The 27,532-nt window shown below is 36.9% G+C and overlaps 7 protein-coding genes across 8 annotated transcripts; 4 read left to right on the top strand and 3 right to left on the bottom strand.

Annotated features, from left to right (window-relative positions):
- Positions 1-451: 451 nt before the first annotated feature.
- On the top strand, positions 452-8,053 carry CDG1 (Protein kinase superfamily protein). The gene is made up of 5 exons (XM_010508719.2): positions 452-819; positions 1,057-1,220; positions 6,571-6,760; positions 6,858-7,258; positions 7,478-8,053. Exons 1-5 carry the CDS (start codon positions 714-716, stop codon positions 7,883-7,885), a joined length of 1,269 nt encoding a protein of 422 aa, XP_010507021.2. The 5' UTR covers positions 452-713; the 3' UTR covers positions 7,886-8,053.
- Positions 8,054-12,296: 4,243 nt separating this feature from the next.
- On the top strand, positions 12,297-15,142 carry LOC104779917 (putative protein S-acyltransferase 7). The gene is made up of 5 exons (XM_010504346.3): positions 12,297-12,727; positions 13,233-13,415; positions 13,530-13,826; positions 13,917-14,150; positions 14,238-15,142. Exons 1-5 carry the CDS (start codon positions 12,644-12,646, stop codon positions 14,769-14,771), a joined length of 1,332 nt encoding a protein of 443 aa, XP_010502648.1. The 5' UTR covers positions 12,297-12,643; the 3' UTR covers positions 14,772-15,142.
- Positions 15,143-15,487: 345 nt separating this feature from the next.
- Positions 15,488-17,535, top strand: LOC104779916 (double-stranded RNA-binding protein 3-like). Its single transcript, XM_010504345.3, has 4 exons — positions 15,488-15,966; positions 16,071-16,327; positions 16,416-16,635; positions 16,711-17,535. The coding sequence occupies exons 2-4, from the start codon at positions 16,082-16,084 to the stop codon at positions 17,358-17,360; spliced, it is 1,116 nt and encodes a 371-aa protein (XP_010502647.2). The 5' UTR covers positions 15,488-15,966; positions 16,071-16,081; the 3' UTR covers positions 17,361-17,535.
- An 866-nt stretch (positions 17,536-18,401) lies between these two features.
- Positions 18,402-19,385, top strand: LOC104779915 (uncharacterized). Of its 2 annotated transcripts, none has more exons than XM_010504343.2 (3): positions 18,402-18,852; positions 18,955-18,998; positions 19,203-19,385. In XM_010504343.2, exons 1-3 carry the CDS (start codon positions 18,543-18,545, stop codon positions 19,317-19,319), a joined length of 471 nt encoding a protein of 156 aa, XP_010502645.1. In that variant the 5' UTR covers positions 18,402-18,542; the 3' UTR covers positions 19,320-19,385. The 2 variants fall into 2 exon arrangements, with proteins under 2 accessions (XP_010502645.1, XP_010502646.1); XM_010504344.2 differs by having other exon boundaries at positions 18,410-18,852; positions 19,209-19,385.
- Positions 19,386-19,443: 58 nt separating this feature from the next.
- LOC104783578 (putative FBD-associated F-box protein At1g55030) lies at positions 19,444-21,370 on the bottom strand. Its single transcript, XM_087509938.1, has 4 exons — positions 21,233-21,370; positions 20,259-21,123; positions 20,040-20,177; positions 19,444-19,876 (listed from the first exon to the last, which is right to left on the bottom strand). The coding sequence occupies exons 1-4, from the start codon at positions 21,241-21,243 to the stop codon at positions 19,646-19,648; spliced, it is 1,245 nt and encodes a 414-aa protein (XP_087366064.1). The 5' UTR covers positions 21,244-21,370; the 3' UTR covers positions 19,444-19,645.
- A 1,358-nt stretch (positions 21,371-22,728) lies between these two features.
- LOC104783577 (uncharacterized) lies at positions 22,729-24,615 on the bottom strand. The gene is made up of 6 exons (XM_010508717.2): positions 24,281-24,615; positions 24,095-24,194; positions 23,629-24,018; positions 23,465-23,545; positions 23,076-23,372; positions 22,729-22,995 (listed from the first exon to the last, which is right to left on the bottom strand). The coding sequence occupies exons 1-6, from the start codon at positions 24,613-24,615 to the stop codon at positions 22,771-22,773; spliced, it is 1,428 nt and encodes a 475-aa protein (XP_010507019.2). The 3' UTR covers positions 22,729-22,770.
- Positions 24,616-24,903: 288 nt separating this feature from the next.
- Positions 24,904-27,187, bottom strand: LOC147945448 (uncharacterized). Its single transcript, XM_087509256.1, has one exon. The coding sequence runs from the start codon at positions 25,798-25,800 to the stop codon at positions 24,904-24,906; it is 897 nt and encodes a 298-aa protein (XP_087365382.1). The 5' UTR covers positions 25,801-27,187.
- Between the last annotated feature and the right edge of the window lie 345 nt (positions 27,188-27,532).

The raw sequence follows: 27,532 nt of genomic DNA, 5'->3' as shown, positions 1-27,532 counted from the left end.
TTTTCATGATATCTTTGCTTATAATGGTTCATATCTTTTGAAATAACCATACATAAATTTATTTTTCCCGTTTATTTAGCGAGGGCGAAAACATAAAATTCAAATTTCTGTTAAAAAAATAGTTTAATAATTTCATAGTCCAATAGATATGTATATCACAAGTGTGGGGGATTAAAGGATAGACTTCCTATAAAACTTTTTAACATCATAGAATATTTACACTCACACAATAATAAATTTTTATATCTCAGACGAACATAGTAAATATGATAAGTAATCTGGTGCAACGTATACCATGTAGTATATGCAAGCCCATGCTTACTTTGTGGATTACGTGTCTTCCCTTACGTTTACCCTATCAAAAACCCTTCAATCAAACCTTTTCATAATCCAATCTTATCTCTAATCCCCAAATATTACATAAACCCCTCTCGTTTCTAATCCAATTCTCATCCCTTCTCTCTCTATTCCCTATCATCATAATTTCATCGAGAATCATCCCCAAAACTCGAAAATGTTAGTCGTGTTTTGGGGGATTTGTATGATTCCTCATCTCTTTCGTCATCGTGTCTGAATCTCAATGTTTGTTCGTTACTAAACCCTATTGATATAAACCCATAGAGAGTTTGTGTGTGTCTGGTGTGGTGTGGTGTGCATCTTACTTTCTCGATCGTGTTTTGGTTTTTTCTCCTTGAGACTGATTCCGAGAAAACATGGTGACATGCCTTTGTTTTGAACTCGTTCGGAAAACGAAACTGAAAGACAATTCTGATAAGAAATCCAAACGTGACAAGTCGCCATCATCAACACCGTCTCCTGGTTCCTCTCACTTCCTCTAATCACTGTTCATTATTGATTAATCTTGAGATTAGTCAAATCTTTAATTAATACCATTGATTAGCTTATTGAGTAAATGCTACCGAGTTTTATAGTAACGGATTATCTAAGTCACTGTTAAAAGATTTGTTTATTTGGTTGATCAATGTCTCTCTTTAATTAATGCAATCATATCTAGATAATAGAGTCACTCATTTGTGTCGTTTTGTTTCTCTATAGCCAAACCAGAACGAGCTTCAGAAACCGTGCTAGATGTTGAAAACAGATGTCGGATTTTCTCACACCAAGAACTCGCCACCGCAACAAATAACTTTAGTGATGAATCTTTGATCGGAAGAGGTGGATTCGGAACTGTGTATAAAGGAAGGCTAGACACTGGAGAGGTAAAAAATTGTGTGGTTGCTCTTGTCATTGTAGTAAAACAGTGAAATATATCTAAACTGTTTGTTATTGATAGATTTTAGATATCTGAATAATACTTGCTATTAGAATGAAGAAGAGAATACAGAGAATGTAATCTCGATAACGGAACTCTCAGATCAACATAGATCTCTCTCTCTCACTAGCACATCGCTAGAAACAAACCTCACAAGTTTCTCTCACTCAAATCAACCTCTTCAATTCAAAAGCGATACAACGTTCTTTTATTCAAACTCTCTTTCTTCCAACTGCAAACCTTCTTTCTTTTTCCAAGTCTTTCTTCAGTCAACAGCCTTGACCAGCTCAGCTTCTTTTCCCTCCTCCTGCTGACGTGGCCCTCTCTTACGATAATACGTCTGATGGACCGTATCAATACTCCCATCCCGGAGAACGAGCTTGTCCTCAAGCTTGAAAGCAGGATAACGGCTAACGAACTCCTTCGACAGCAACCACGAGTTATCCTCATCAGATTTACCTTCCCACTTCACCAAGAATTCACGACCACCAGTGGAATTAAAACGGACTGCCACAACAGACTGAGGATAAACCACGTCCTCCTCAAGATGCTCAGGAGGATCACCGTCCTGAATCAGATGATGATCGCCCACCACCGCCTTCAACTGCGAAACATGGAAGACGTTATGAATCTTACAGTTATCAGGCAACTTCACACGATAGGCAACCGCCCCGATCCGTTCAATAACCTCAAACGGTCCATAAAACTTGGCCGCCAACTTCTGACAGTGCCGACGAACCACCGACATCTGACGATAAGGTTGCAACTTCAAGTACACCCGATCGCCCACAGCAAACACCACATCACGACGCTTCTTATCCGCCTGCTTCTTCATAATCTCCTGAGCTCGCAAAAGGTTATCACGAATGCGGTGGAGCATCAGATCATGCTCACGCAACTGAACCTCTAGCTCCCAATCCTCTGTAGAACCAGACTCGAAGGGTAAGATACGAGGAGGATCTCTACCATACACCAATTTAAACGGGGAAGCCTTAATCGCAGAGTGAAAGGAGGTGTTATATGAGTACTCTGCCCACGCCAAGTATTTCTGCCAAGTCCGAGGGTGTGCAGACGCAAAGCAACGCAAGTAAGTCTCAAGACAACGGTTCAGGACCTCCGTCTGACCGTCAGTCTGCGGGTGATACGCCGTACTATACTTCAACTTGGTCCCTGCAACACGAAACAGAGCAGTCCACACCTCTCCCAAGAAAATGCGATCTCGGTCTGAAACAATAGACTTTGGAAATCCATGCAACCGGACAACACCCTCCACAAACGTATTAGCCACATCCAAAGCCTTAAAAGGGTGTTTCAAACCAAGGAAATGTGCAGCTTTACTGAGGCGATCAACCACCACCAATATCACATTCACGCCACCTGAAGTCGGTAAGCCCTCAATAAAATCTAAAGAAACATCCTCCCAAATTGCAGTTGGAATGGGTAAAGGCTGTAATAACCCTGCAGGTGCCAACGTGGAATACTTATGCGTCTGACACACTGAACAGGTCTGAACATAACGTTGAATATCACCATACATGCCTTCCCAATGGAAACACTCCTGAATATGCTTCAAAGTTTTAAAGATACCCGCATGACCTCCAACCTTACTGTCATGATATTCATGAAGAATAAGAGGTAGAAAAGATGATGACCTGGGAATGACCAATCTCCGCTTATACCACAAACGACCATTGATCAACGAGTAATGACCTCGATCAGTAGTAGAAGACTGTAATTGCGTGATCACGGCCTGAATCTTCTCATCTTTATCAATCTCCTTGCACAAATCCTGCAATTGTAACACCGAAGGAACAGTCAAAGCTAACAAGGAATGGGACGCGGAATGTGGAATGCGAGAAAGACCATCAGCAGCTTTGTTATCCACGCCTGGCTTGTAAACAATGTCCATATCATAACCAAGCAACTTCGTCAACCAACGTTGATATTCCATGTTAACCCCACGTTGTTCCAAAAGAAACTTTAAGCTCCTCTGGTCTGTATGCACCACAAATGAGCGACCAAGTAAGTAGTGCTTCCACTTTAAAACCGCCAATACTATCGCCATCAGTTCCCTTTCATAGGCCGGTTTTAACTGCTCTCGAGAAGTAAGACCATGGCTAAAATAAGCAATGGGACGTTTGTCTTGCAACAGAACAGCTCCCACACCAGTTCCCGATGCATCAGATTCAATAACAAATGTCTTAGTAAAGTCAGGCAAAGCTAAAACCGGAGCACTGGCCATCGCTCGTTTCAAAGTGTCAAAGGCCTGTTGAGCCGTTGGAGACCAACCAAACTGATCCTTCTTAAGCAGCTCAGTGAGAGGACGAGCTATAGACCCATAACCCATGTACAAACTTCCGATAGTACCCCGTTAAGCCTAGAAACCCACGTAGCTGTTTGATAGTGGTAGGTGTTGGCCATGACAGCATAGCCTCTGTCTTAACCGCATCGGTCGCCACCCCTGCAGCAGAGATGATATGACCTAAATATTCAACTTGCGTCACACCAAACAAACACTTCTTACGGTTGGCAAACAACTGATGAGAAGCCAAGATTTGCAAAACCACTGTCAAATGACGCACATGAGCCTCCACAGTCGCGCTATATATCAATATATCATCAAAAAATACTAACACAAACTTCCGCAAATGCTGCTTAAAGATCTTGTTCATCAGAGCCTGGAAAGTCGCAGGGGCATTAGTCAAGCCAAAGGGCATGACAAGAAACTCATAGTGACCCTCCAGAGTTCTAAAAGCAGTCTTAGCTACATCTTCCTCACACATACGGATTTGGTGGTACCCAGACCGTAAATCAATCTTCGAGTATATCACTGCTCCATGAAGCTCATCGAGAAGCTGATCAATGACAGGAATGGGAAACTTATCCGGAACCGTAGCTCTGTTCAGAGCTCGATAATCAACACAAAACCTCCAAGACGCATCCTTCTTCTTGACCAGTAAAACCGGACTTGAAAACGGGCTGTTACTCGGACGTATAATGCCGGCCTCTAGCATATCACCCACCATCTTCTCCATAGCCTCCTTCGTAGCATGTGGATATCTGTATGGACGTACAGTAATTTATTGTACCCCCGGCTTAAGTACTATCGCATGTTCCTGACCACGCCACGAAGGTAAGCCAGAAGGAACTGCAAACACAGAGGCAAAGCGCTCCAGAACATCCAGCACATCTTGTGGAACACTCTGTTCCGCAGAAGAAACGTGTGCCAACAAGGGAGGTCTCCCATTAGGAACCTGAGTAATGCACCCTCTAGGACGGACACAACACTTCAATGATAATGGAGGAGTGTGTAACGAAGTGTCCCCCAGCAAGGTCACCCTGTTGCCCTTGTGAGTGAAAGTCCACTCCTGCTTCAACCAATCAACCATACACGGACCCAACGTCTCTAACCACTGCATGCCCAAAATCACATCTACACCGCCTAACTCCAAGGCAATAAAATCAGTTTGGAACTCCACACCCGATGCCTGAAAGGAAACTGCCTTACATGTACCATTACCCTGAACAGAGGCGCCATTTCCCAACACAACTTCCAAGTTTTGATCATCAGACACCTTCAACTTCAGTTTAGCTGCAACCGCAGGAGTAATAAAATGGTGAGAAGCGCCGGAGTCAATCAAGATAACTACCCGAGACCTACCAATCATTTCCACAATTTTGGTGGTGCGAGGAGAATGTCTCCCAATAAACGAGTTCAGTGATAAACAACATAGCACAGGCTCTTGAACGACAGCTAAAGCCTCGTTTCCCTGCAACTCTTCATCCAACACTTCCAATTCATAGCCACCAACAACCGTAAGGATCTGCAGCTCCTTTAAAGGACACACATGACCACGAGAATACTTTCCCTTACAACGGAAACAAATACCTTTGCTCCTCATAGCGTCCAGTTCTTCCGCAGTATGTCGTTGACGAGGCTGAGTGGTAGGTTTTGGTGTCACCGTTGCAACAACCCCATTACCAACCTCTACAGGAACCAACACAGAACGAGGTTGTGCGTAGGTACTGACTGAGCGAGAAGAAAAAGATTTTGATCCACCGCTAGATTTGGTGCTTTTCTCACTTAACAACTGACAAAAAGAACTAGACTCCATCCTCAAAACTGCAGTCTTCTGATGGTCTAACCCCTGAGGTTCCTTTAGCTTAATCACTTCTTTCATTTCTTGCTTCAAGCCATTGTAAAATATCTTCTCCAAATGAGACTCCTCCAAACCCATCACTTGAGCAGAAAGATCCTCAAACTCACTCACATATGTTGCGACCGTACCAGTCTGCTTGATAACAAATAGTCTATTACCAGGATCGTCTTCAATAGCCTCACCAAAACGCAAAAACAAGCGCTGACGAAACTCCGCCCAAGATCGAAACTCACGGCGAATCATTTCACAATTAAACCACTTCAAGACATCACCTTCGATGCTAAGAGCTACCAAATCAAGTTTATCCGCATCCGTATAACGACCAATACGAAAAAACCGTTCTACCTTAGCAAACCAGTCATACGCATGAGAACCATCAAACACAGGCATTTCAATCTTCCTTAACAAGCTAGATCGATTCTCTAACGGCAAATTTCCACAATCACCACCGCGCGATCTTAGATCTGAGGAATACGATACCTGTGGAGAACGAAAAGAAGATTCCGCTTGCTCTGGTCGCTTTCCCAGATGAATCTCGAGCTTCGACAAGGTTCTCAACACCTCTTGCATCGTCGAATCGAGAGAGGTCAGCTTGTCGTCGTGGTCCACCTTCGATTGAACCAATCGTTTGTAACCGCCGCACAGAAACTTCAATTTAGTCTCCATGGGATCCTCCTGGTAATCCGCCCTGTCGAAATCCTCCGAACACTCAAACTCCGCCATCGCGATGAATCGTCGATTTCAGTTTCACGCACCAATGATAGATTTTAGATATCTGAATAATACTTGCTATTAGAATGAAGAAGAGAATACAGAGAATGTAATCTCGATAACGGAACTCTCAGATCAACATAGATCTCTCTCTCTCACTAGCACATCGCTAGAAACAAACCTCACAAGTTTCTCTCACTCAAATCAACCTCTTCAATTCAAAAGCGATACAACGTTCTTTTATTCAAACTCTCTTTCTTCCAACTGCAAACCTTCTTTCTCTTCCCAAGTCTTTCTTCAGTCAACAGCCTTGACCAGCTCAGCTTCTTTTCCCTCCTTCTGCTGACGTGGCCCTCTCTTACGATAATACGTGTGATGGACCGTATCAGTTATTCTTTTTGTTTTGTTGTTTGGTCATAATTCAAGGAAGTAGCTGTTAAAATGCATGAGAATGGTGGTGTTCAAGGAGACAAAGAGTTTCTAGTGGAAGTCCTAATGCTCTCGATCTATCACCACTATAATCTTGTGCATTTGTTCGGCTATGGCGCTGAGAATAATCGAAGACTCCTTGTCTATGAATATATGCCTCTTGGATCATTAGACGATCATATCCACGGTAAAAAAAAAAAACTACACCTGAAAACAAGAAAGTCAATAGGGAAGAGATTTATTAAAGTCTTTAAAACCTGTTCTTGTTTGTGTGTGTTTGTCAGATCTCAAAGATGGTCAAGAGCCTTTAGATTGGAACACAAAGATGAAGATAGCTGCAGGAGCCGCTAAAGGGTTAAAGTATCTTCACAACGAAGCAAATCCTCCTGTGATATACAGAGATTTGAAAACTTCAAACATATTGTTAGACCATGAGTATAAACCAAAGCTCTCTGATTTTGGACTTGCTAAGTTTGGTCCGAGTAAAGATAAGTCTCACGTTTCTACTAGAGTTATGGGAACTCATGGGTATTGCGCACCAGAGTATGCTAGCAGCGGGAAGTTGACGCATAAATCTGATATCTATAGCTTTGGAGTCGTTTTGTTGGAGCTTATCTCTGGACGCAAAGCTCTTATGCCCTCATGCGATTGCGTGGATTCTCAAAGTCGCTATCTTGTGCATTGGGTAAGGCTCTGAATCTGATTTTTGCTTATGGAAAGATTAGTCTTTAATATCACCATTTAACAGTTTTGCCTCTTTTAGACTAATTATGATCTTTTATATCGTTATTTGCTATTCTTTGGGACTAATGATATATATGACATGAAATATGTTTTCGTTATGCCCTTGATGTTGTGAGTTTGATGATGACCGTGTTACATGTTTCTTCTTTTTTCTTAACAGGCACAAACGTTGTTCTCGGGTGGCCATATTGAGCAGATTGTAGATCCAAAGTTATCAAGAAAAGGTGGTTTCTCGAAAAAAGCTTTGAGAAGAACTCTTCAAGTGGCCATGATGTGTCTACTTGAAGACGCAAACGCTAGACCATTGATCACCGAGGTAGTGACTACTCTAGATTACATTGTTGAGTACAAATCGATGAGAAGGACGACTAGGCGTGGACAAAGAGGAGATACGGAGAGGGCGGGAACATCGAGTTCACCGGATGAGATGACAAGGATGTTGAATGTTCTTGCAGGAAAAAGTGACCCTCTTGAGAGAAGGAGAGTCGTGGATGATGCTAAGTCTTGGGCTGATGATTGGAGGAAGAAGGGCTCTCAGTCAACAGCGGCGAGTCCCTCACAGTGTTGAAGATGAAGAAATTTGTTATCTGCTTAGTAGTTTTCTCTTCTTTAATGACTTTGAAGTTGCTTAAGGTTGACATTTTAAAAGAACAGTAGGTAACAACCCGTACTATATGCGGAATAAATTGATTTAAAGAAAATTATTATAAGTAAAATTATTATTTGAGATCCAATATTTGTTTGTGTCAAACATAATATGTAACTAAAGTTTTTTATTTATTTACTCAAAGCTGCGTTTTTTCGTGTAAAAAATACGTTTCACCCGTGAAATCTTTAAATGTGTAAGAGAAAATATTGATAAAATGTTACTATTTATTGTAACATGTCTTTTGTGTGGTTTAAAAATCAAATTCATATCTCTTATGTTTTATTTTGTAATCATAACAATTTTGCATGTTTCTTATGTAACCATATCAACATATACTGAATTACTCGGTAGTTTAATTAATTAATTTTATTATATGTTAGTAACAATCGGATTCTAAACTAATTTTTTGAAGATAATCTAATTTATTGATTTAATATTTGTGATTAGGCTCTTTAAATCTTTTGAGTTAGTCGATTTGTTAATATTTTCTATAAAAATAACGGATTATTACCAAAAATCATTATAAAAAAATTAATGAAATTTCAAAATCAACGTATTCGTGTAAGAATACATTTTACTCGTGAATTTTGTGAACGTGGTAAAGAAAATATTTATAAAATGTTACAATTTATGGAAATATATATTTTTATGTGCTTTAAAAATCAAATTTTATATTTATGTTAATCGAATAACTATAACAATTTTCATAATTTAATAATCACTCATTTTAAACATATTATGATATTTTTGGGTACTAAGTTTATTTATAATGATAAGGTTATTGTCTCATTCCTTTTTAATAGCACCTAGATTAATGTACAATTAAAAAGTATATTCCTATTCCGTTATCAATATTTCTATTTTTTAATGAATAATCACACTAAATATTGAGTTAATTAGTTTACATACTTAAATATATATAAATAATCACACATCATGATATCCCCTATTGTCATTTTTATATTTATTTATGAATATCTATAAATCTATATTTATTGGGAATTAAGTTTCCCTTAATAAGTTAGAGATAATTCAGGGGTAATATATTTCTTTTTATAATCAATTATAATAACTATTGAAAGCTTGTTATTTAAATTATTATGGTAATAATACTAACATAAAAAATAACATTTTTAATATGATTTTGTTAATAAGTTATATGTTTAATAAGTTATATGTTCTTTCTTTTTATTAACTTTATATATTTTTATAGCCTTTTTAGAATATTTTACTTATATTGATTTTAAGAAATCAATATTTTATATTGATTTCTTAAAAATAATATAACTTTGACTTGTATATTTGTAAGTAAATTTTAGTGAAATTTTTACTTGAAATAGTATGTAATTATTTAATTAGTTTTAATATGTGATATTTAAATTTGTGTGAGAATTGATGACATATCTAATAATTATTTAGTTAATTGTTTTTTGAAAATATAATGGCATGTTAATGTAATTAAGTAGAAAATTTAAGGGTTTTTTGCTAAATGTGTCTCGAGCTCTCTGGCAGCGACACATCAGCTTTTTTAAGAGAATGCTTCTCTTTTAATATATAGAGGATATTCTTTAACCTTGAATTGACTCAAATTTTGTAGTCCTCTGTTTGTGGAAGGACAATTGATTTGGTTCGATTATATGTTATTTTTGTGTTCTTGCATTTTAAATTTATCTTATATATGAGTTATTTTTAACAAATTTTTTTATGAGTTTATGTAATTATGCTTAATTTTAAGAGAATATAACGTATTATTATCATTTATGGTTTTACTATTGTCACTATTATAGATTATATAAACAAATATAACTAATTAATAAAACTGTATGTATTTAAAATATATTTTGATATGATTTAAAAATATCAGAAATATTCTAATTTGATAAAATTTTAAATAAATACTGAAGTAAATTACATCACAAAATTTAAACCATAATACAAAATATTGATGAGAGACTTAGTGATCTCTCACCAATTAAGGTAAAAAATTATTAAAATGTTTTAATTAAAATGCATTAAAAATAATATTATCATATTGGTGAGATACTTATTGGATCTCTCACCACTTTATATCCTCTTACATATTGAATTAGTTGATGAAAGAAAATTTAAATATTTAATCATTTTTGTTTTGATGTGTTACTCTTATCTTATAATAAAAATATTACTTTTGTCATCTTTAAAATATTTTATAATTATTATATTCTAGTGCTTATTTTACAATTACTTACTTGAAAGATATATTTTTACCATCTTTAAAATATTCTTTAATAGACGTAACACTAATGTTAGTTTCATATCACATATTTGTCTTATGTTAAACCATAAATTCATTTTAATACTATATATACAATATGAAAATAGGAAATAACGCTCATTCTTCTAGATCGTTAGGGTCGAAAATTACTTTTGTAACCAACTTTCCTCCGGTTTGAGCAACCAATCAAAGAGTTTTATTTTAATTATTGTTAGGTTGAAAAGAAAAAGAAAATAGGAGATAACCTTTAATTTATATTATTTTGATGAAATCAAAAACAAAATTAAAGTTCTATCATATTATGTTATGCATATTTTTATCAAATTCAATAACTATAAATTTTAAATGATTTGATCTATATATGTCTTTGATATACATGTATATATAACAAAGTTTAAATTATTGTCATTTTTCATATAAACAAATTCATGTATTATTTTAAAAAAATTGTCAAAAAAAGTAAATCATAAATATAATATGCTGACATGTAGCAACTGACATGGCATGATGATATGATATCGTTGGAGAAACTCCATTCATCTTTCATATATTAGATTATATGTATTAAGATCACATCTATTTCTTACAAAGATCATGTGGTTTAATTTAGTTTATTTGATTCGGTTACACTATAATCTATTAAAATCTGGTTATATTTTCATATCTTCCATATAATTTAAAACTGCAATAAAATTTAGTTAATAAGCAAATTTTGATTTAGGTTTCTGTAATCATTTTGTACATTCCTAATTTTCATGGTTTTATAAAACTAACGTATGTAGAATGATTATGATAAAATTTATAATTAGTGAGTAAGAGTTTCATGTTCGACACTGCAATTGAATTTTTTGAATTTCAAAGCCGGATCTTCCTATATCTCTCCATGGTTAGCCGTTTTTTGCTTAATATTTCATAATGAAATAGTAAACCAAGTCACTCCTAAATATGAGCATGTGGACTAATTAGTATAAAGAAATTTTCAAAGCTAATATACTTTTAGGTAGTTGATACTTGATAGTATATCTTGATAAATTTGAAGTCGATTATAAATAATGTAATACACAGTGTGTTTTTATTTTGCTATTTGATGTTTTTACTGAAAGAATATAGGTAGGACATAACGTGATCGGGTGCGACATACCATATTGAAGACGAAAGATACTATGCGGATCCATTCCGCGGTCCCAAACATATCATAGAACGATTTAATGACTTGGTAAAAAATTATAGTTGTTCAAAAAAAAAACCAGAATCACTCTTCAAGTGTTTCAAGAGTATTTACTATTTAGTTGTCGAAGAAATGCTGGATTTGCTTGAAACAGAATCACACAAATTAATGCTGGAATGTAGAAGTAATTAGTATATAGTGTCAAGTTTCAGTGTAATCATTTTCTACATTCCTAATTTCTCTCAGTATGATTCATAGTTTAAGATCTGATATAATATTTTATTGGTTTTGGATTTGGTTTGTTTTTTTTTTCTCGATCTTGGTTTGCATCTTTGATTCTAGATATCTTGCTTAACTATAATAGTGATATTCTTTTTGATTATAAAATAATAAAAAATGATGGTAATTATGAATGAAAAGAAAATAAGAATGTTTTTTTTTTTTTTGGAAAATAAGAATGTTATTGTTTTAAAATCTCGAGGGAAAAAGGTGGAAAGGAATAATGATGACATGCAACATGAATAATGATGTACTCAACCTTGTGTAACAACACAACAAACATTACAACACTCTTTGAGCCTTGAAAATATAAATTTACCACAAGTGGGCCTAATAACATTGTCTATAAACCTAATCTATAGTATAAAACTAAACCAAACCCAAATCAAAAAAATTTCTCTATAAACAAATCTGAATACCGGAATATCCCATGCCTAATTCACAATTATATTCTGTGTATCAAACTCCTAATTTTAATTAAAGAAAATGACGAAGGAGACATGGTCCACCTTAGTAATTTTGACTGCGTTTTACTCAGTGATGAACCAATGAAATAATAACACGTCAGCTGATGTTACTTTTTTCATTCCGCTGTCAAAATAAAAAAAACGACGGTCACAGCTTATTTTATTAGTTTTTTTTTTTTTTTTTTTTGAGAAGACACCAAAAAAAAAAAAAGGGTGTGGGGGAAGGAACCCACCATTGAAATTGGGGGAAGCAGAGAGGCCAACCAAAAAAAAACCCTTCTTTTTCGCTGGCTTACTCGTGCCCTTGTCGGCTTACTTCGCCGGAAATCTGAATAATCCTTTCGGCCGGAGACTCCTCTCTCTTACCCCAACCTAGTCTCCTTCCTTCTCTGTCTTCCCTTTTTTGGGTTTTTTTTTTTTACTTACGAGTTTTGTAAAACTCAGTTCTTGGTGACGCCGTCGTGAGAGAGAGAGAGAGAGATTGAAGTAGTAGAAATTGAGGTTGAGATATGTATGTAGTGCCTCCTCCTCAGCGATCTGATTCTGGATCGAATGGTGATTTAAGGGTTTACCAAACTTGGAAAGGCAGCAATGTGAGTCCTTTTTTTTTTAATTTTTTTCCCCTGAGTTGGGTTTTCTCATTCTTAAAGCATCTTCTGGTTTTGTTCTTCTTAAGCCTATTTTAAATTAGCTCTGTTCCAATTTCAACCCAGTTCAAATTGGAACTTGGTTTGTGTAGATAGATAACTTTTGAGTCATTTGGAGAATCCAGTCCAGCTATTGCCTTTTTCGAGAGTAATCCTAGATTTTGATGTCGTTTTCGTATGTATCACTTGGTGGGCATAAGCTTTTTTGAAGCTTTTGTGGTGGAATGGTTTTAAGCTAAAACAAGGCATTTTCACTTTATCTATATATAGCTCAATCATGGTTTGAGTTACTTTGGTTTGTAATTTGAGATTATATATATAGAGTTTGATACCTGTTTATAAGGAGGTTTTTTGAATAACCTTCTCTTTCTAGATGATTCTTGTTATTGAGAAATGCTTTATTTAGTTTCTCTCTACTGGAGTGTTAAAGTTTCTTCCTTCGAATTTGCAGATATTCTTTCTTCAAGGAAGGTTTGTATTTGGGCCAGATGTAAGATCACTGGCGCTGACCATTTGTCTCATTGCTGTCCCTGTTACAATTTTCTGCATCTTTGTCGCAAGGAAGCTTATTGATGACTTCTCCGATAGCTGGGGAGTATCAATAGTAGCTGTTGCCGTCGTGTTCACCATTTATGTAAGTGTATAGTCTTTCTCGCTTTGCATATGTTCTCTATAAGCTGTTGATGCTTTCATTTTGTTGTATCTACCAAGTTTTTGATTTTCCATACAATTCTGTTTCTTTCCTCAGGATTTAATTCTTCTGCTGCTTACATCCGGAAGAGATCCAGGTATTATCCCAAGGAATGCTCATCCTCCTGAGCCTGAAGCTCTTGATGGCAACATGGATGCAGGGGCTGGCCAGACTCCGCAGCTGCGACTGCCTCGCATTAAGGAAGTAGAGCTCAATGGAGTCACATTTAAGGTCAAATACTGTGACACTTGCATGCTCTATAGGCCGCCTCGGTGCTCTCATTGCTCAATTTGCAACAACTGCGTAGAAAGGTTTGACCATCACTGCCCTTGGGTTGGCCAATGTATTGGGATGGTAAGTCACAATCCAACTGAAACTGTCTTCAAACTATTCACATTAACCAATTCCCTAAAAATCATCTCATATTTCTGATGGTTGTTGCAGAGGAACTACCGATTCTTCTTCATGTTTGTCTTCTCCACTACACTTCTCTGTATATATGTGTTTGCCTTCTGCTGGGTCTATATAAGAAAGATTACGGATTCAGAGCATACAACCACTTGGAAGGCAATGCTTAAAACTCCTGCCTCCATTGTTCTGATAATCTACACATTCATATCAATGTGGTTTGTTGGTGGCTTAACAGTGTTCCATCTGTATCTCATCAGCACGAACCAGGTATGTTGCTACCAATCCAATCCTGATTCCTCTATTTTAGAAAATTCGGAATCTTTGTAACCGTCAAATTTCCTTTGTTTAATGCAGACTACATATGAGAATTTCCGTTACAGATATGATCGGCGAAGCAACCCACATAACAAGGGAGTGGTTAATAATTTTAAAGAAACGTTTTGTTCCTCAATCCCTCCTTCAAAGAACGACTTCAGAGCTATGGTCCAGCGAGAACCTCCATTGCCTCCTAGATCGGTAGCAGGCGGTTTTATGAGTCCAAACATGGGTAAAGCCAATGATGACATTGAAATGGGAAGGAAGGCTGTTTGGGCAGACATGGGTCCGACAATGTCAGATCATGATGACGGTAAACATGGTAACAATGAGCGGTTACATGTTAAGGACGGTGAGTTAGGCGAGCTATCTCCAGACATTAGGACAACAGTTGATGAACAGAGTGATAGGCCGGGTGTGCACCCGAGACGCTCAAGCTGGGGAAGGAAAAGCGGAAGCTGGGACATGTCACCAGAAGTTATGGCCTTAGCAGCCAGAGTAGGAGAACAAAACCAGAACGGCGGAGGAAGCAGCAGCGGAAGCGGTTTAGTAACTGAGAACCGGCCTACATAATTGAATACACGGTTTTGAAACTGAATGAAGAAAGAACCGAGCCGAAATTTCGGTATGGTGAATACAGGTTTAGAGAAAATCTGAGGGGAGTTACTTTTTCTTTGCTTTTTCAAATGTGTGTTTTTGGATTATTCAGCTTAAAATCAGTCTTGTGGTTTGTGGAGGGAAAGAACTTGCTAATGTTCTTAATGTGGAAAGTGGTTGTGTTGGGTTGGGTTGGCTTTGTTGTGGTAAGCAAAGGTTCAATTGGTGTGCTGTTTGTATGAGTGAGCTTCTTCTGGATTTGTTTTTTTTCTTCTACTTTTCTTTTAGCTGTATGTTAATACATTTAACCAGAGATCTATGTTTTAAGGTATTAGAGAAAAACAAAAGAATTCTCTTATTATCAAGAAGCTGAAGCTGAATTATTAAGACATGTGGACTAAAAGACAGAACATTTTTATAGTTGTTCACTGAAGCATGGCTCTACAGTTAATGCATAAGAGCCCCTTAATGTTCTTGTTGATTTTTGTTCTATATTAATTCAATTTGTTTCTCCTCTAAATTAATACAATTTGTTTTTGTTTCATAGGACAAGGTTACAGAAGAAGAGTGTGCTAAGGTCTCTGCAGGGTCAAAGATATAGTCAAGAAAATGTCCAAATCAATAATTAAAGCCTTGAATTATAGAGTTTTAATCAATTTTCTGAAAATCTAAAACAGCAGATCATAAAGACAGGATCTTAAGAGAGTCGATAAGATTTTCATCAGTACTATATACATATATATAGATGGAGAGACAAATATATACAACATATATATTAATATAACAATGGACCATAGGTCAATTGAAATGTCACTATTATCATTTAGTAGCCTCTGCTCCTCTTTATTAGGAACCTTACTTGTGATAAAACCACCATGTGAGAGAGCTCTAAAACCTCTGAAACTATTCTTTTCATCTTTTATCTGTCTGTCCTCTAAATTCACTTTCAACATCAGAGAGCCCTAAGCTTCTTTTTTTTTTTTCTTTCATTCAGACACTTATTACACCAAAAACCTTCAATGGCAACTTAAACCAAGTGAGTTTCTTTGTATTTTTGCTACTTCTCTCTCTCCCTCTCTCTTTCCCTTGAACACTGAGGTCCATCACATGATAGAGACAAGCTCTTCTGTTTATATAAGAGACACCAACACTTAAATACCAATTTAAGCAGGTGGGTTTCCTTTGTCTTCTCTTTAAACCCATATTAGCTGATAGAGTTCAAATTTTATTGCTCTTTAACTCGTCTTCTCAATCTCTCTGTTTTTTTTTTCAAAGGCCTCAAAAGTATGTATAAGAATCAGTTGCAAGAGCTAGCACAGAGAAGTTGTTTCAATCTCCCATCATATACATGCACAAGAGAAGGACCAGATCATGCTCCAAGATTCAAAGCTAGTGTAAACTTCAATGGTGAGATATTTGAAAGCCCAAGCTATTGTTCCACTCTCAGACAAGCTGAGCATTCAGCTGCGGAAGTTGCTCTTAGTGCTCTCTCTTCCAAGGGTCCTTCAAAATCTCTAACTGCTAGAGTTCTAGTAAGTCTTCCCTAAAAGCATGCAAAGTTCTTTCTCATGTTTGAATCATGTTTTCATAGTGCTAATGATGTTTGGTTGTTTCCCTAAGGATGAGACTGGGATCTACAAGAATCTGCTTCAGGAGACAGCACATAGAGCTGGTCTTGATCTACCGGTTTACACAAGTGTGAGATCAGGACCTGGTCACATCCCAACATTCTCTTGCACTGTGGAGCTTGCTGGAATGAGTTTTAAGGGAGAATCAGCGAAGACTAAGAAGCAAGCTGAGAAGAATGCAGCCATTTCAGCTTGGTTCTCCTTGAGAAAAAGTACCCAAAACTAACCTCCAACCCTTTTACTCAATCTTTGTTGTAATGTCTCTCATTTCACACTTTCCTACACAGTGCCAAGCTTGGACCCACTGCGAGGTGAAGAGAAGGAACAAGAGGTAGTTGCAAGAGTCCTCTCAAGATTTAGACCCAAAGAAGTCAGAAGAAGGGAACCAAACCAGTCAAGAAGAAGAACAGTCATGAGAACAATTCGCCAAAACACAACTACAAGAGACTTGTTGTGTGAGAAACTCAGATCGATCAATCTGTATACCAATGAAGCTTCATCTTCATCGCCCTCACCACCACCGAGATTCTGGCCTTCAAGAACAAATCTCCCACAACAAGAGTCCAAAGTCAAGTCATTGCTAGAGAAGTGTCAAGAATATGCAGAAAGGAAACAGAGCCTAGATGATCCTATTCCTCCTAAGCCAGAGATGATAATCAAGTTGTCTCCTTTATCATCATCATCATCATCAGTGGAGTCAAGAAGAAACAACTATAGTAAGCTTTTGCCCTTTCCAAGTTTTGGGTTAAACCATCAGAAACTGGCTCCAGCTGTTCACATCCGATCAGTGATCCCAGTTTGTTCAGCTCCTCCACCAAAACCTAACCCTAACCTTACAAATCCATCGACACCATCACCGTCCACCATAAGGGAGAGCCAAGAGAAGTCTGTGAGATGCAAGATTATCGAATTAGGATTAGAATCAAAAATCTCATGATTAAAGGTCGTGCCTTTAGATAAACCCATGATTAAAGGTTGTGTCTTTAGATAAACCCATGTTAAGGATTTGACTGTAGAGATTTAGAGAAACGGGTAAAAAAGCAGTCATGTGTTTCAGTATGTTCGTCGTGTAAACTTTGACCTTTTTTAGAGTTTTAGTTTTTTTTTTTGAATTTTTACGGCCTGACATGAAATCAATGTTCTGAATTGCACGTAGAACAAAAAAAAAAAGGAGAGAGAGAGAGAGAGCAATAAATGAAAGGAGAGTGTGTGGGGAGGGGGAGAAGAAGGTGAAATTAATGGTGTTTGTTTTTGCCCATTAATGCGCCGATGGCTCTGCTTCTCCTTCTTCTTCATTCATTAATTGGGCTCTGTAACATCTGTTTTTTTTTTTCTTCTAACATAATTTGTTCTTTGTCGTTTTAAAATATTCGGTTATATATGTCAAAATCTGAGGTAAGCTTTGTTTAATTAATCGAAATTGTTACAAAAAAAATTATAAAATTAAGAGGAAAAGTATGTTGTTGCTAATTAAAATCCCTCAAAAACCAATATAGCAACTAGCTAATAAGAAAATGAGAGATGCTAGAGATGTTAGATTAGTGTCAAGAAAATAAACATGATGAAAACTTGTATTAAATATTTAAATATCAAAAACAACATTTAAACTTAAATGGAAGTAAGTTTGCATTGAGTTATCCTTATTTCTAGTTAGACCTCTAAATTGAAAAAAATATTCTCAAAGTATAGACCGAATATGTTATTGGCCTTGAACCTAACCTTTTTCTCCTTTTTAACTTCTGTGAGGTGAGAGTATGCTATAACTAATAAACCAGATTTGTAGAATTTGTTAGAAATTCCATTAAAAAATCTCAAAGAGGTTTAAGGTTATCCGTAATGATGATGAATTAGTGGTTTTGCTATGAAAAGATAAGGAATAAAATAACCTACTTTAATTTACTAAAAAGGTTTTTTGGTTCACTAATTTTAGTCAAGAGATAAGACCATCTCCCATTTAAATTGGTGGTTCTTTTGTTTTGTTTGGTTAATTAACAACAAAAAAAAAATGATTTTGACTTTCTTGTTTCTTTAGTGTCAATGGACGTTATCTTCGTCTGACTAATTTTTTCTCTGGTCAACTATTTTGTTCCCTATCTTTGCTCCGGCTTTTCCCTACAAAATGGGTTGTGGTGTTTCAAGGCCGGAGACAGATGAAGGAGGAGAAGAAGGTGGGGATTTGAAGATTGTAACTCGGAAAGGATCAATCGGTAAAGATAGCGAAACTGCTGATAGTTTCGTTTCGGATAAAGACCTTCTTGAGATATCATCTACACATAGTAAAAATTCCAAAACCAATGGTGAAAAGGCGAGTAAAGAGGATGAAAATGAATGTCAAGATGAAGAAGAGAAAGGAGGCGAGCTAAAAGATTCACCCGCATCTCCCAGTTTTCGTATTTATTGCGTTTTCCCTAGAGATCCTAATGATGACAGTTAAGTTTCGTTTGTTTGCTAATGTTTCTTATAATATTTTGTTGCAAGGACCTAACCTACATTTGGTTGATACTAATGCAACTGTTATATATGACTTTCAGACGATGACTTGCAACGGAACAAGCACATTTCAGACGAAAACAAGGTATATACTTTAGTAATTACACGAAAACACAAATTTGAATGCTTGAAAAGTTGAGTTTGGTAACAACAATATACAAAACTCAAACATACTCGGATACAAACTTCATATGCATGCAACATCTTGTTTTCTGTTTGCATATTGCGTTTGAATTTGTAACGCACTAATTACGCTTTTATAAATTATAATGTATGTTTCTTAATTAAGGAGCAGAAAGGGAAGATACAAGCAGCAGTAGGAACGAAAATAAGAAGAAGGTTTAACAATGTCAAAAAGCTTCTAATACCTCCAAATGTACCTTCCTCCACAGCTAATCGCGGTTGATTTAATTGTCTTTTTTTTTTTTTTTTTTCATTCTTCATATTAAGCAAATTGAGGTTTAGAGAGAAACTATGGGATTTTTTCATATGATTTTGATAGTGACCAAGAAAGCTACGAACACTTCTCGTTTTTTTAACCATTCTTTTAGAATTCTTACTCATCAGATTACGTAATTCTCCCACATGCAAACAAGCTACAATTAAATTAAAAACTCAAACCTTAAGATTATTTCCAAACGTGACTGAAAGTACTCAACATCTTGAAAGGAGATATAAATCCCTAGAAACAGTTTCGAACAAAGACCCTCCTAACATGTTATACGTTTTTCATCATTTGAATTGAATTTGGCATGAATTTGTATCCTTGACAACACTTTTCAAATCCTTGACCACCACACGCCTATCTTCAAGATTGATGTGTTTTAAGGTGAAAGTAGCTCTCTTCAAATATTTTGTGTTACTTAGGATGTATTTCGCCACCTCAATCTCATCTTGTCGATCCCATTTGTAGCTTTCCCACATGAATGTCTCCAGATGAAGCAACAAGCACTCAGGAACATTCTTTGGTTGATTCCATTCTCCACGAGCCAGAAAATCGTCTATCCAACCTCGCTGGGGAGGGGGGGGGGGGGAATACAACGCATGTTATTACTATATATAGATCAGCAAATCTAAAAACCAAGCTGGCAATATTACAGACATATATGAACATTAATTTGCTTACATTGTTGAGTTTGAGGACTTGCAATTTAGGAGAACTATCGAGCATGAGGGTAAGAAGATTCCACCACGTTACTTTAGTTGTAAATAGTTCCAAGTATACAAGATGGTTGAAGATGATGCTACGGGTAGGAAACTTCACCTACGAGCATGAGACAATATTAGTACAAAAAGAGTAATGTAATAGCAACGTAATCGATTACAAGACAACATGCAAATCTACCTTCACGGGTGATAAAGCCAAGGAAAGACGTTTGACTGAAGTGAGAGATCCCAGAAGGTTCTCATCGATTATGTTATCTAGATTTGTTAAACTGGCCTCCACCAGTTCAGGTACGTTCTGAATCAAACAAGACTCCGGAGCATTGAACCCTAGAATCTTCAAGTATTTCAAAGAAGGAGCACTTATCACATAATGTTGATTTCCACGATAGTTATTATAAATTGATAGTCTCTGCAAGGATGGCACTGCAATAATGTAAGTTTTCACACTGGTACCTAGATCTCTATGCACTTCCAAATTTTCAAGGTTAGGGCAGCCAGATAAAAGGTTAAGAACAGAATCATCGTCGTTGAAGTCCACACCGTCAAGGTGCAGAGTTCTGAGGGATTTCATACACACTGTTGAAGGGACATCCGTAATAGCCGCCCTAGTCTTGAGTTTCAAAGTCTCTAGTGTTTCACAGTTATACAAGCATCTAGGAAACGTGAAAAACGTGTCAGATTCAACTTGGAGTACCAACTCACGCACATTGCGGGCTAATGCAAGTCCAGTAATGATTCCAGTGTCCAGTACACTGTTACATGTACCTAAACGAACATTGAGATGAAAACTCTGTAAAACGGGAGCATTGTGAGAAAGCAAAGTCCTGAAAACATTCCCGAGTTCAAGTCCGCGACAGCAATCAAACTTGAGTTTAGGCAGCATCTTCCAACGAGACTGCCATTGTTTAGACAAAACGCTCGTGGCTATGGAAAGTTTTGTAGGAAGCAGAGACAATATCTGCAAAATCAGAGCTTCAGGCAACTCACTGATCCTGTCCTCATTCACAACACCTACACTATTCATGTTCCCACCATCTCTTTTGCTGTCAAAATCCAAAACGAAACAAGATTAATTAAAAGATGAATTAGGTTTTGAAGCTTTAATTATTGGCACACTTGTAAGAAACCCTAAAACAGACAAAAGAGACTAACCATCGTTTCATTGGATCAGAATTCTGTTGAATTCTCGCACAAACAATACATGCGCTTCTTCGACCTCCAAACGCAAAAGAGAATCAGAAGGTTTCCAAGGACGAGAAGGCCTAGGAGACTCCGTCGTAGCTAGAGAATGGGTCTTTTTTTTTGTTTTTTTGTTTTTTTGTTTTTTTGTTTTGTTTTTAAACTGGCTTATATATATAATAATAATAATTTCTGTATTAGCCATCTTTTATTTTTAATGATAAAATTAAAATTAAAAATATTATTTTCATTATAATTTTGCTATACAGTATTAACTAAATAACGAGTATTGTTTTTGTTTCATTAAATCCAAAACCAGATGGATTCCAACTAAAACTTGAACCGAAGTACACGTTTGAACTCTTGGCGTCTCGCGGTATAAGAAGAAGAATACTGGATGATACCTGAAACGTGCCAACAAAGGAAACTATCAATCATATCTGTGCCCTCTCAATCATGAAGATGTAGAAAAGAACATCATCCTTCGTTTCTTTTGAAGAAGACGACACTATAAGAAAACATGTTAGAACTGACAAGCAAACCCGTCAGTTAGCCGTCGGAAAAAAGGATTATCGACAAATAACTGACAGAATCGTTCGTTAATTACAAATTGTTGGGAAAATAAATTTGTTGGTAATCTGTCAGTTATTTCTAATGGATTTCGACAGCCATTTACCGGCAGATTACCGATGGAAGGTATCGTCGGTAACTCTGTTGGAAATCTGTCAGACATGCTTTTCCAACAATTTTATCCACCAAACAATAGCAGAAAATATCCGTCAAACCGACGAAATAACCGACGGTTTAACGATGGAATTCTGAGAAACTTCGTCGTTTCCGACAGGTTTCCGACATATTTCCGACGGACTGTTTCCGATAATCTCCGTCATTTCCGACAGATTTCCGACGGAATGTTACCGAGAAACTCCGTCACTTCCGACAGATTTCCGACAGAATGTTTCCGAGGAACTTCGTCTTTTCCGACGAAACATTTTTTTTTTTTTAAAAAGGATAATTATAAAAATTTCATTCTGAAAATATTCATTAAAATTGAAATGCTTATATATTTAAATTCAGAAACTTAAAAATATTCTAAAAGTTAAATTCAGAAACTTAAAAATATTCTAAAAGTTAAATTCAGAAACTTAAACAAATATTATAAAAACCAAAAAGAAAGCAAATTAAGATTCAAGAAAACCTAAGGAACGGAATGTTGTGCCTGCATCTCACTCATGAACGCTGCTAGCTCTGCGTCCCTCCTCTTGTACTCCTGGTCCCTTCTTTTGTTCTCCGTTTTTTGTTCTTCCATTTCCTTTTCCAAAGCTGCAATGCGATTATCCTTCTCTTGCATAACTTGTTGGAACTCTTGGGTGAGAGCAAATGAGAAACCTGTTGTAGGAGAAAACGAACTTGCTTCGGGGAGATTTCGAAAACTCGTCCCTTGGCTTTAGTAGTTTTCTACACATGCATTTTAAATTATATAAATATTACAAAACAAAGTAGAACAAATATTAAAAAAATAATGTTACCTCGTAAAAAATTTCATTTAATTTCTCTCTTCTAAATTCAACAGTGGACTCCGATCCATCAAGAGATTGTAGCATCTCCTCCTCCCGCCTCCTCGCACTCGTCACAACCAGCTTAGCTCTACCATCTTGTAATTGGCCGGTCTTTTTATTGTTGTGCATATCCTTCGTCAAAGTAATATGGTCTGGTACCACACCATCCCTAACAGTCTAAAAGAACCATTTAAATTATGTAAAGATTGTCTAATTAATAGATAAAGATATTAATTAAAGAAAATATTAAAACTTACAAGTTGCTTTTGTCGAGTAGAGGCGCTTATTGGACCATTGTTGTGGGTAGCCATCCCCAGCCCGCCACGTTCGCTTCTTCTATTCCGAGAACGGTTGCTGGATGTTTCTTCTGTAGCTGGTTCCTCCCAATATTGAATGAAACCTCTGAAGAGACCCTCTTTCAATTTTTTTGGCACTTTTCCACTCTTCCATTTTTGCTTCCACTCATTCAACTGTTTACTGTATCTTGTCTTGGCCGCCTTCTTGAACGCCGTTCGAACTTTTTTGGTCATATATGGTTTCCAGGTGAAATCTTGCTAAAAAATATAAAGAAAATGCATTAGCCAAAAATATATAAAACAATGTTACAAAATTAACTTGTTAAAGTTGAAAACTTTAAAACAATTACCCAACGATCTGGAGCAAGATCTGTAACTGTTACCCAACGATCTGGAGCACAAGAAACGCGAGGATAGCGAATGTAACAAACCTGTTACAAATAAAGTTATGTGACTAATTACGTAAATAGCATCTTTAAATAATTATTCAATAAACCGATAACGTAATCCTTACTTGGTCTGCTTGTGACGCAAGGATGAACGAATCATATTTCACCAACGTACGTCTTATGTTAACGGATGTAACACCAAATTGGTCAACTCTGACACCACGATCGATGTAAGGATCATACCAATCACAAAGGAAAACAACGCATCTCAAGTTTAACATCCCCGGATAGCGTACTTCTAAAATCTCTCTAAGGACACCATAGTACACAACATCACTTGTATGATATGATATACCCGAATCGGTTGTTCTCTGCCTACTTCCTTCCTCGTGAATCCGAAATGCATATCCCCTCGTGCAATACCCCGGACAAGACGTTGCAATATAGTTGGGACCGTTTACTATTTCTACTAACCATGATGGAAATGTTTGACCTTTTTCGCTTTCATCGTTAACCTAAAAAAAGATGTTTTAAAAAATTAATAATATTTAATATTAAATTTATATTAAACCAAGCTAGTAAAACACTTACATAATATTTCAACCAAGGCGCAAAATCCCTTTGCTTATGCTCATCAAGCTGCTCCTCGGTATATGTCGGGTAGTAAGAGCGTATTAACGCCATGTAAAACCTATTACAAAACCAAAAAAAAAACAAATTTTAGAAGATATGAAATTATAAATTTAAGTTTCAATTCATATTAATTTTAAAATGTACCTCTCATATTCCATAAAATCCTCACACTTTGTGAGAATATACATATGTAAGTGTGTATACTCTTGCTGCGACAGTTGACAATTCTTTCTTGTCCCACTGAGTCTTCCTACTTGTGTAAACAAGTTAGGTACATATACCGAATAACTAGCCACTTCGCCTCCATCATCATGACGAGTAGGACGTCGTCTTTTTGTACAAACTTGGGCAGGAAAGTAAAATTCGGCAAAATTTGAGGCTTCTTCGTTTATACTTTCTGCTACAATAGAGCCTTCAACTTTGCTTAAATTTTTGACCTTCTTCTTCAGATGAAACATATACCGCTCAAAAGGATACATCTACTGGTACTAAACAAGACCACCAAGTTTAGCTTCTCGTGGAAGGTGTATTGGGAGATGCTCCATAACATCAAAAAAAGATGGAGGAAATATCTTCTCGAGATTGCATAGGATCATTGGTATGTTTTCTTCCAAGTTACAAATACCGTCAACTGTAAGTGTTCTAGAGCATAAATCCCGGAAAAAATGCACCTACCCCTGTAGGTAAAAAGAAGATCGGATTAATACTGTAAAACCTCTATGAATTAATTCTTTTACTGTATATATAAATAAATATGTATATAATTCTTAAAAAATGGCGATATTTAGAAATGTACCTGCAATTGCTTGGTGGACATTGCTTGGTAAAAGATGCTCAAATGCAAATGGAAGAAGTCGCTGCATCACAACATGACAATCATGGCTCTTCATTCCAGTAAACTTTCCTTCCGCCATATCAACACAATTACGCAAATTAGATGCGTATCCGTCAGGTAATTTGATATCGTGGGTAATCCAGTTGAAGAACGCTTCCTTCTTGTGCGTGTCTAACCGAAATGTCGGGACTGGACATCTCCCATTTTCTAGTACATGAAGAGGATTGCGATCACAATTATCTGGCAAATCTAATATAGACTTCAAATTATCTTTTGTCTTTCCCGGAACATTTAGAACAGTGTTCATGAGGTTGTCGAAGACGTTCTTCTCGACGTGCATGACATCTAGATTATGTTTCAACAAAAGATCTTTCCAATAAGGCAACACCCAAAAAATGCTATGTTTATACCAATTGTGATTGATGCCAGCACCGTAAACAACAACATGTCCATTACCACCACAATCTGTAGTCCTCTCTGCTCCAAAATCTCTTAACTGTTCCAGTAAAATATGTCTGTCGACTTCAGGAGGTGGTGGGTCAACCACTTGCTTATTCTTCCTAAACAATGTCCTCGAACACCGGTAAGGGTGACGAGCTGGTAGAAATCTTCTATGACAATCAAACCAACTCGTTTTACGTCCGTGCCTCAAATGGAACGCATCTGTGTTATCTTGACAGTACGGACACGCTAACCTTCCATGAGTTGTCCATCCAGATAGCATCCCATAAGCTGGAAAGTCACTAATCGTCCACATAAGTGCTGCACGCATCTGGAAATTCTGCTTGGTTGAAATGTTATATGCTGTAGCACCATGATCCCATAACATTTTCAGCTCATGTATCAACGGCTAGAGAAACACATCAAGAGATCTCTTTGGATGATTTGGACCGGGAACCAAAATTGAAAGGAAAAGAAACTCTCGACGCATGCACAAAAATGGCGGTAAGTTATAAGGTGTTACGATTACTGGCCACAACGAATATTGCCTTCCATGCTTTCCAAATGGGTTGAAACCATCTGTAGATAATCCCAGGTACACGTTTTGTGGCTCATACGCAAAATCCGGATACACAGATTGGAAATGCCTCCATGCTTCTGCATCTGAAGGATGCGTAATCTCTCCGTTTGAGTTATGTTCTGCGTGCCATCTCATTGGACCAGCCGTCTGCTCAGATTGATATAATCACTTCAGCCTTTCTGTGATCGGTAAATACCACATCCGCTTATATGGAATTGGAACCCTACCGCCTGTTTCCTGATATCTTGGTTTTTGACAAAATCGACACCTTGTCCTATCTTCGTCTTCTCTCCAATAGGTCATGCAATTATCTTCGCATACATCTATCATTTGATACGGCAAACCAAGACCGGCAACCAATTTCTGAATCTCGTAATATGTACCTGGAAAATGATTATCTACAGGCAAAAGGTCTTTCACAAAATCTGTTATCGCATCCACACATTCCTCAGCCAAATTGTAGTCCGTCTTTATGGTCATCAATCTGCTTACAGATGATAAAGCCGAATGACCTTCTCTACAACCTCCGTACAATGGCTGCTTAGCTGCGTCCAACATAAAAAAAAACTTGTGTGCTTCCGCATTAGGTTCATCTAACCTATCAACATTTTGACCCATCGATTGCATGTTTTCCCTATATGCATCATTCACCATCTCAACAGTACCCACACCATAATCTACTTTTGTTCTAGGTTCCTCTACGCTATCAATAATATATGGTTCGCTAGAACTATTGTACTCTGGTCTTTCACCATGGAGAAACCAAATCTTGTAACCCGGCATAAAACCATAGGAATAAAGATGACTCTATACTAAATCAATCCTAATATTGTGAGAAATTCTGCAAATCAAACATGGACATTTCAACTTACGGGTTTGAAGAGCAACCGGTTGTTTACATGCCAACTCTATAAATTCGCATACACCACGAGCATACTCATCACTCAATAAATTTGATTCCGGATTGAGCATCGGTCGTCCATCCACGACCGCAAATAAGAAGAAGAAGACATTTTTTGTTTTTTTTTTCTAAAAAAATTGAGTGAACTTATGAGAAGGAGTGGTTGGTTTTTATAGAGAAAGTATATTTCGTGTCCGTCAGTAATCCGTCAGTAATTTTGATGCTATACAACGGCTACATTAACGGATACATTTACCGACGAATTTCCGACGGATATTAATTTGACTTGTCAGAAATCCGTCAGAAAGGGAATAATATAAACGACTATAATAATAGATACATTTACCGACAGATGTAAATTTATAGCCGTCGGAAATCGAATAATATACGAGCGGCAACAACGGATATATTTACCGACTAAATTTCGACGGTGGGTACTGACGGTGTGATTTGGTCGGTAATCCATCATAAATATTGACAGATACTGACGGATTCCGTCTGTCGGTAATTTCTTGACGGAAAACCGACAAATTCTTGAAGCATCAGAAATCGGTCAGTATTTCGTCGATAATTACCGACAGACTGTTGTTCGTCAGAAATGCAGTCAGTTATGACCTTGTTTTCTTGTAGTGCGATATG

This window comes from Camelina sativa, chromosome 4 (assembly GCF_030686135.1).
Source record: "Camelina sativa cultivar CO46 ecotype springtype chromosome 4, ASM3068613v1".
Classification (NCBI taxonomy): Eukaryota; Viridiplantae; Streptophyta; class Magnoliopsida; order Brassicales; family Brassicaceae; genus Camelina; species Camelina sativa.
The sequence above is the reverse complement of the archived record's forward strand: the minus strand, read 5'-3'. Positions and strand labels throughout refer to the sequence as shown.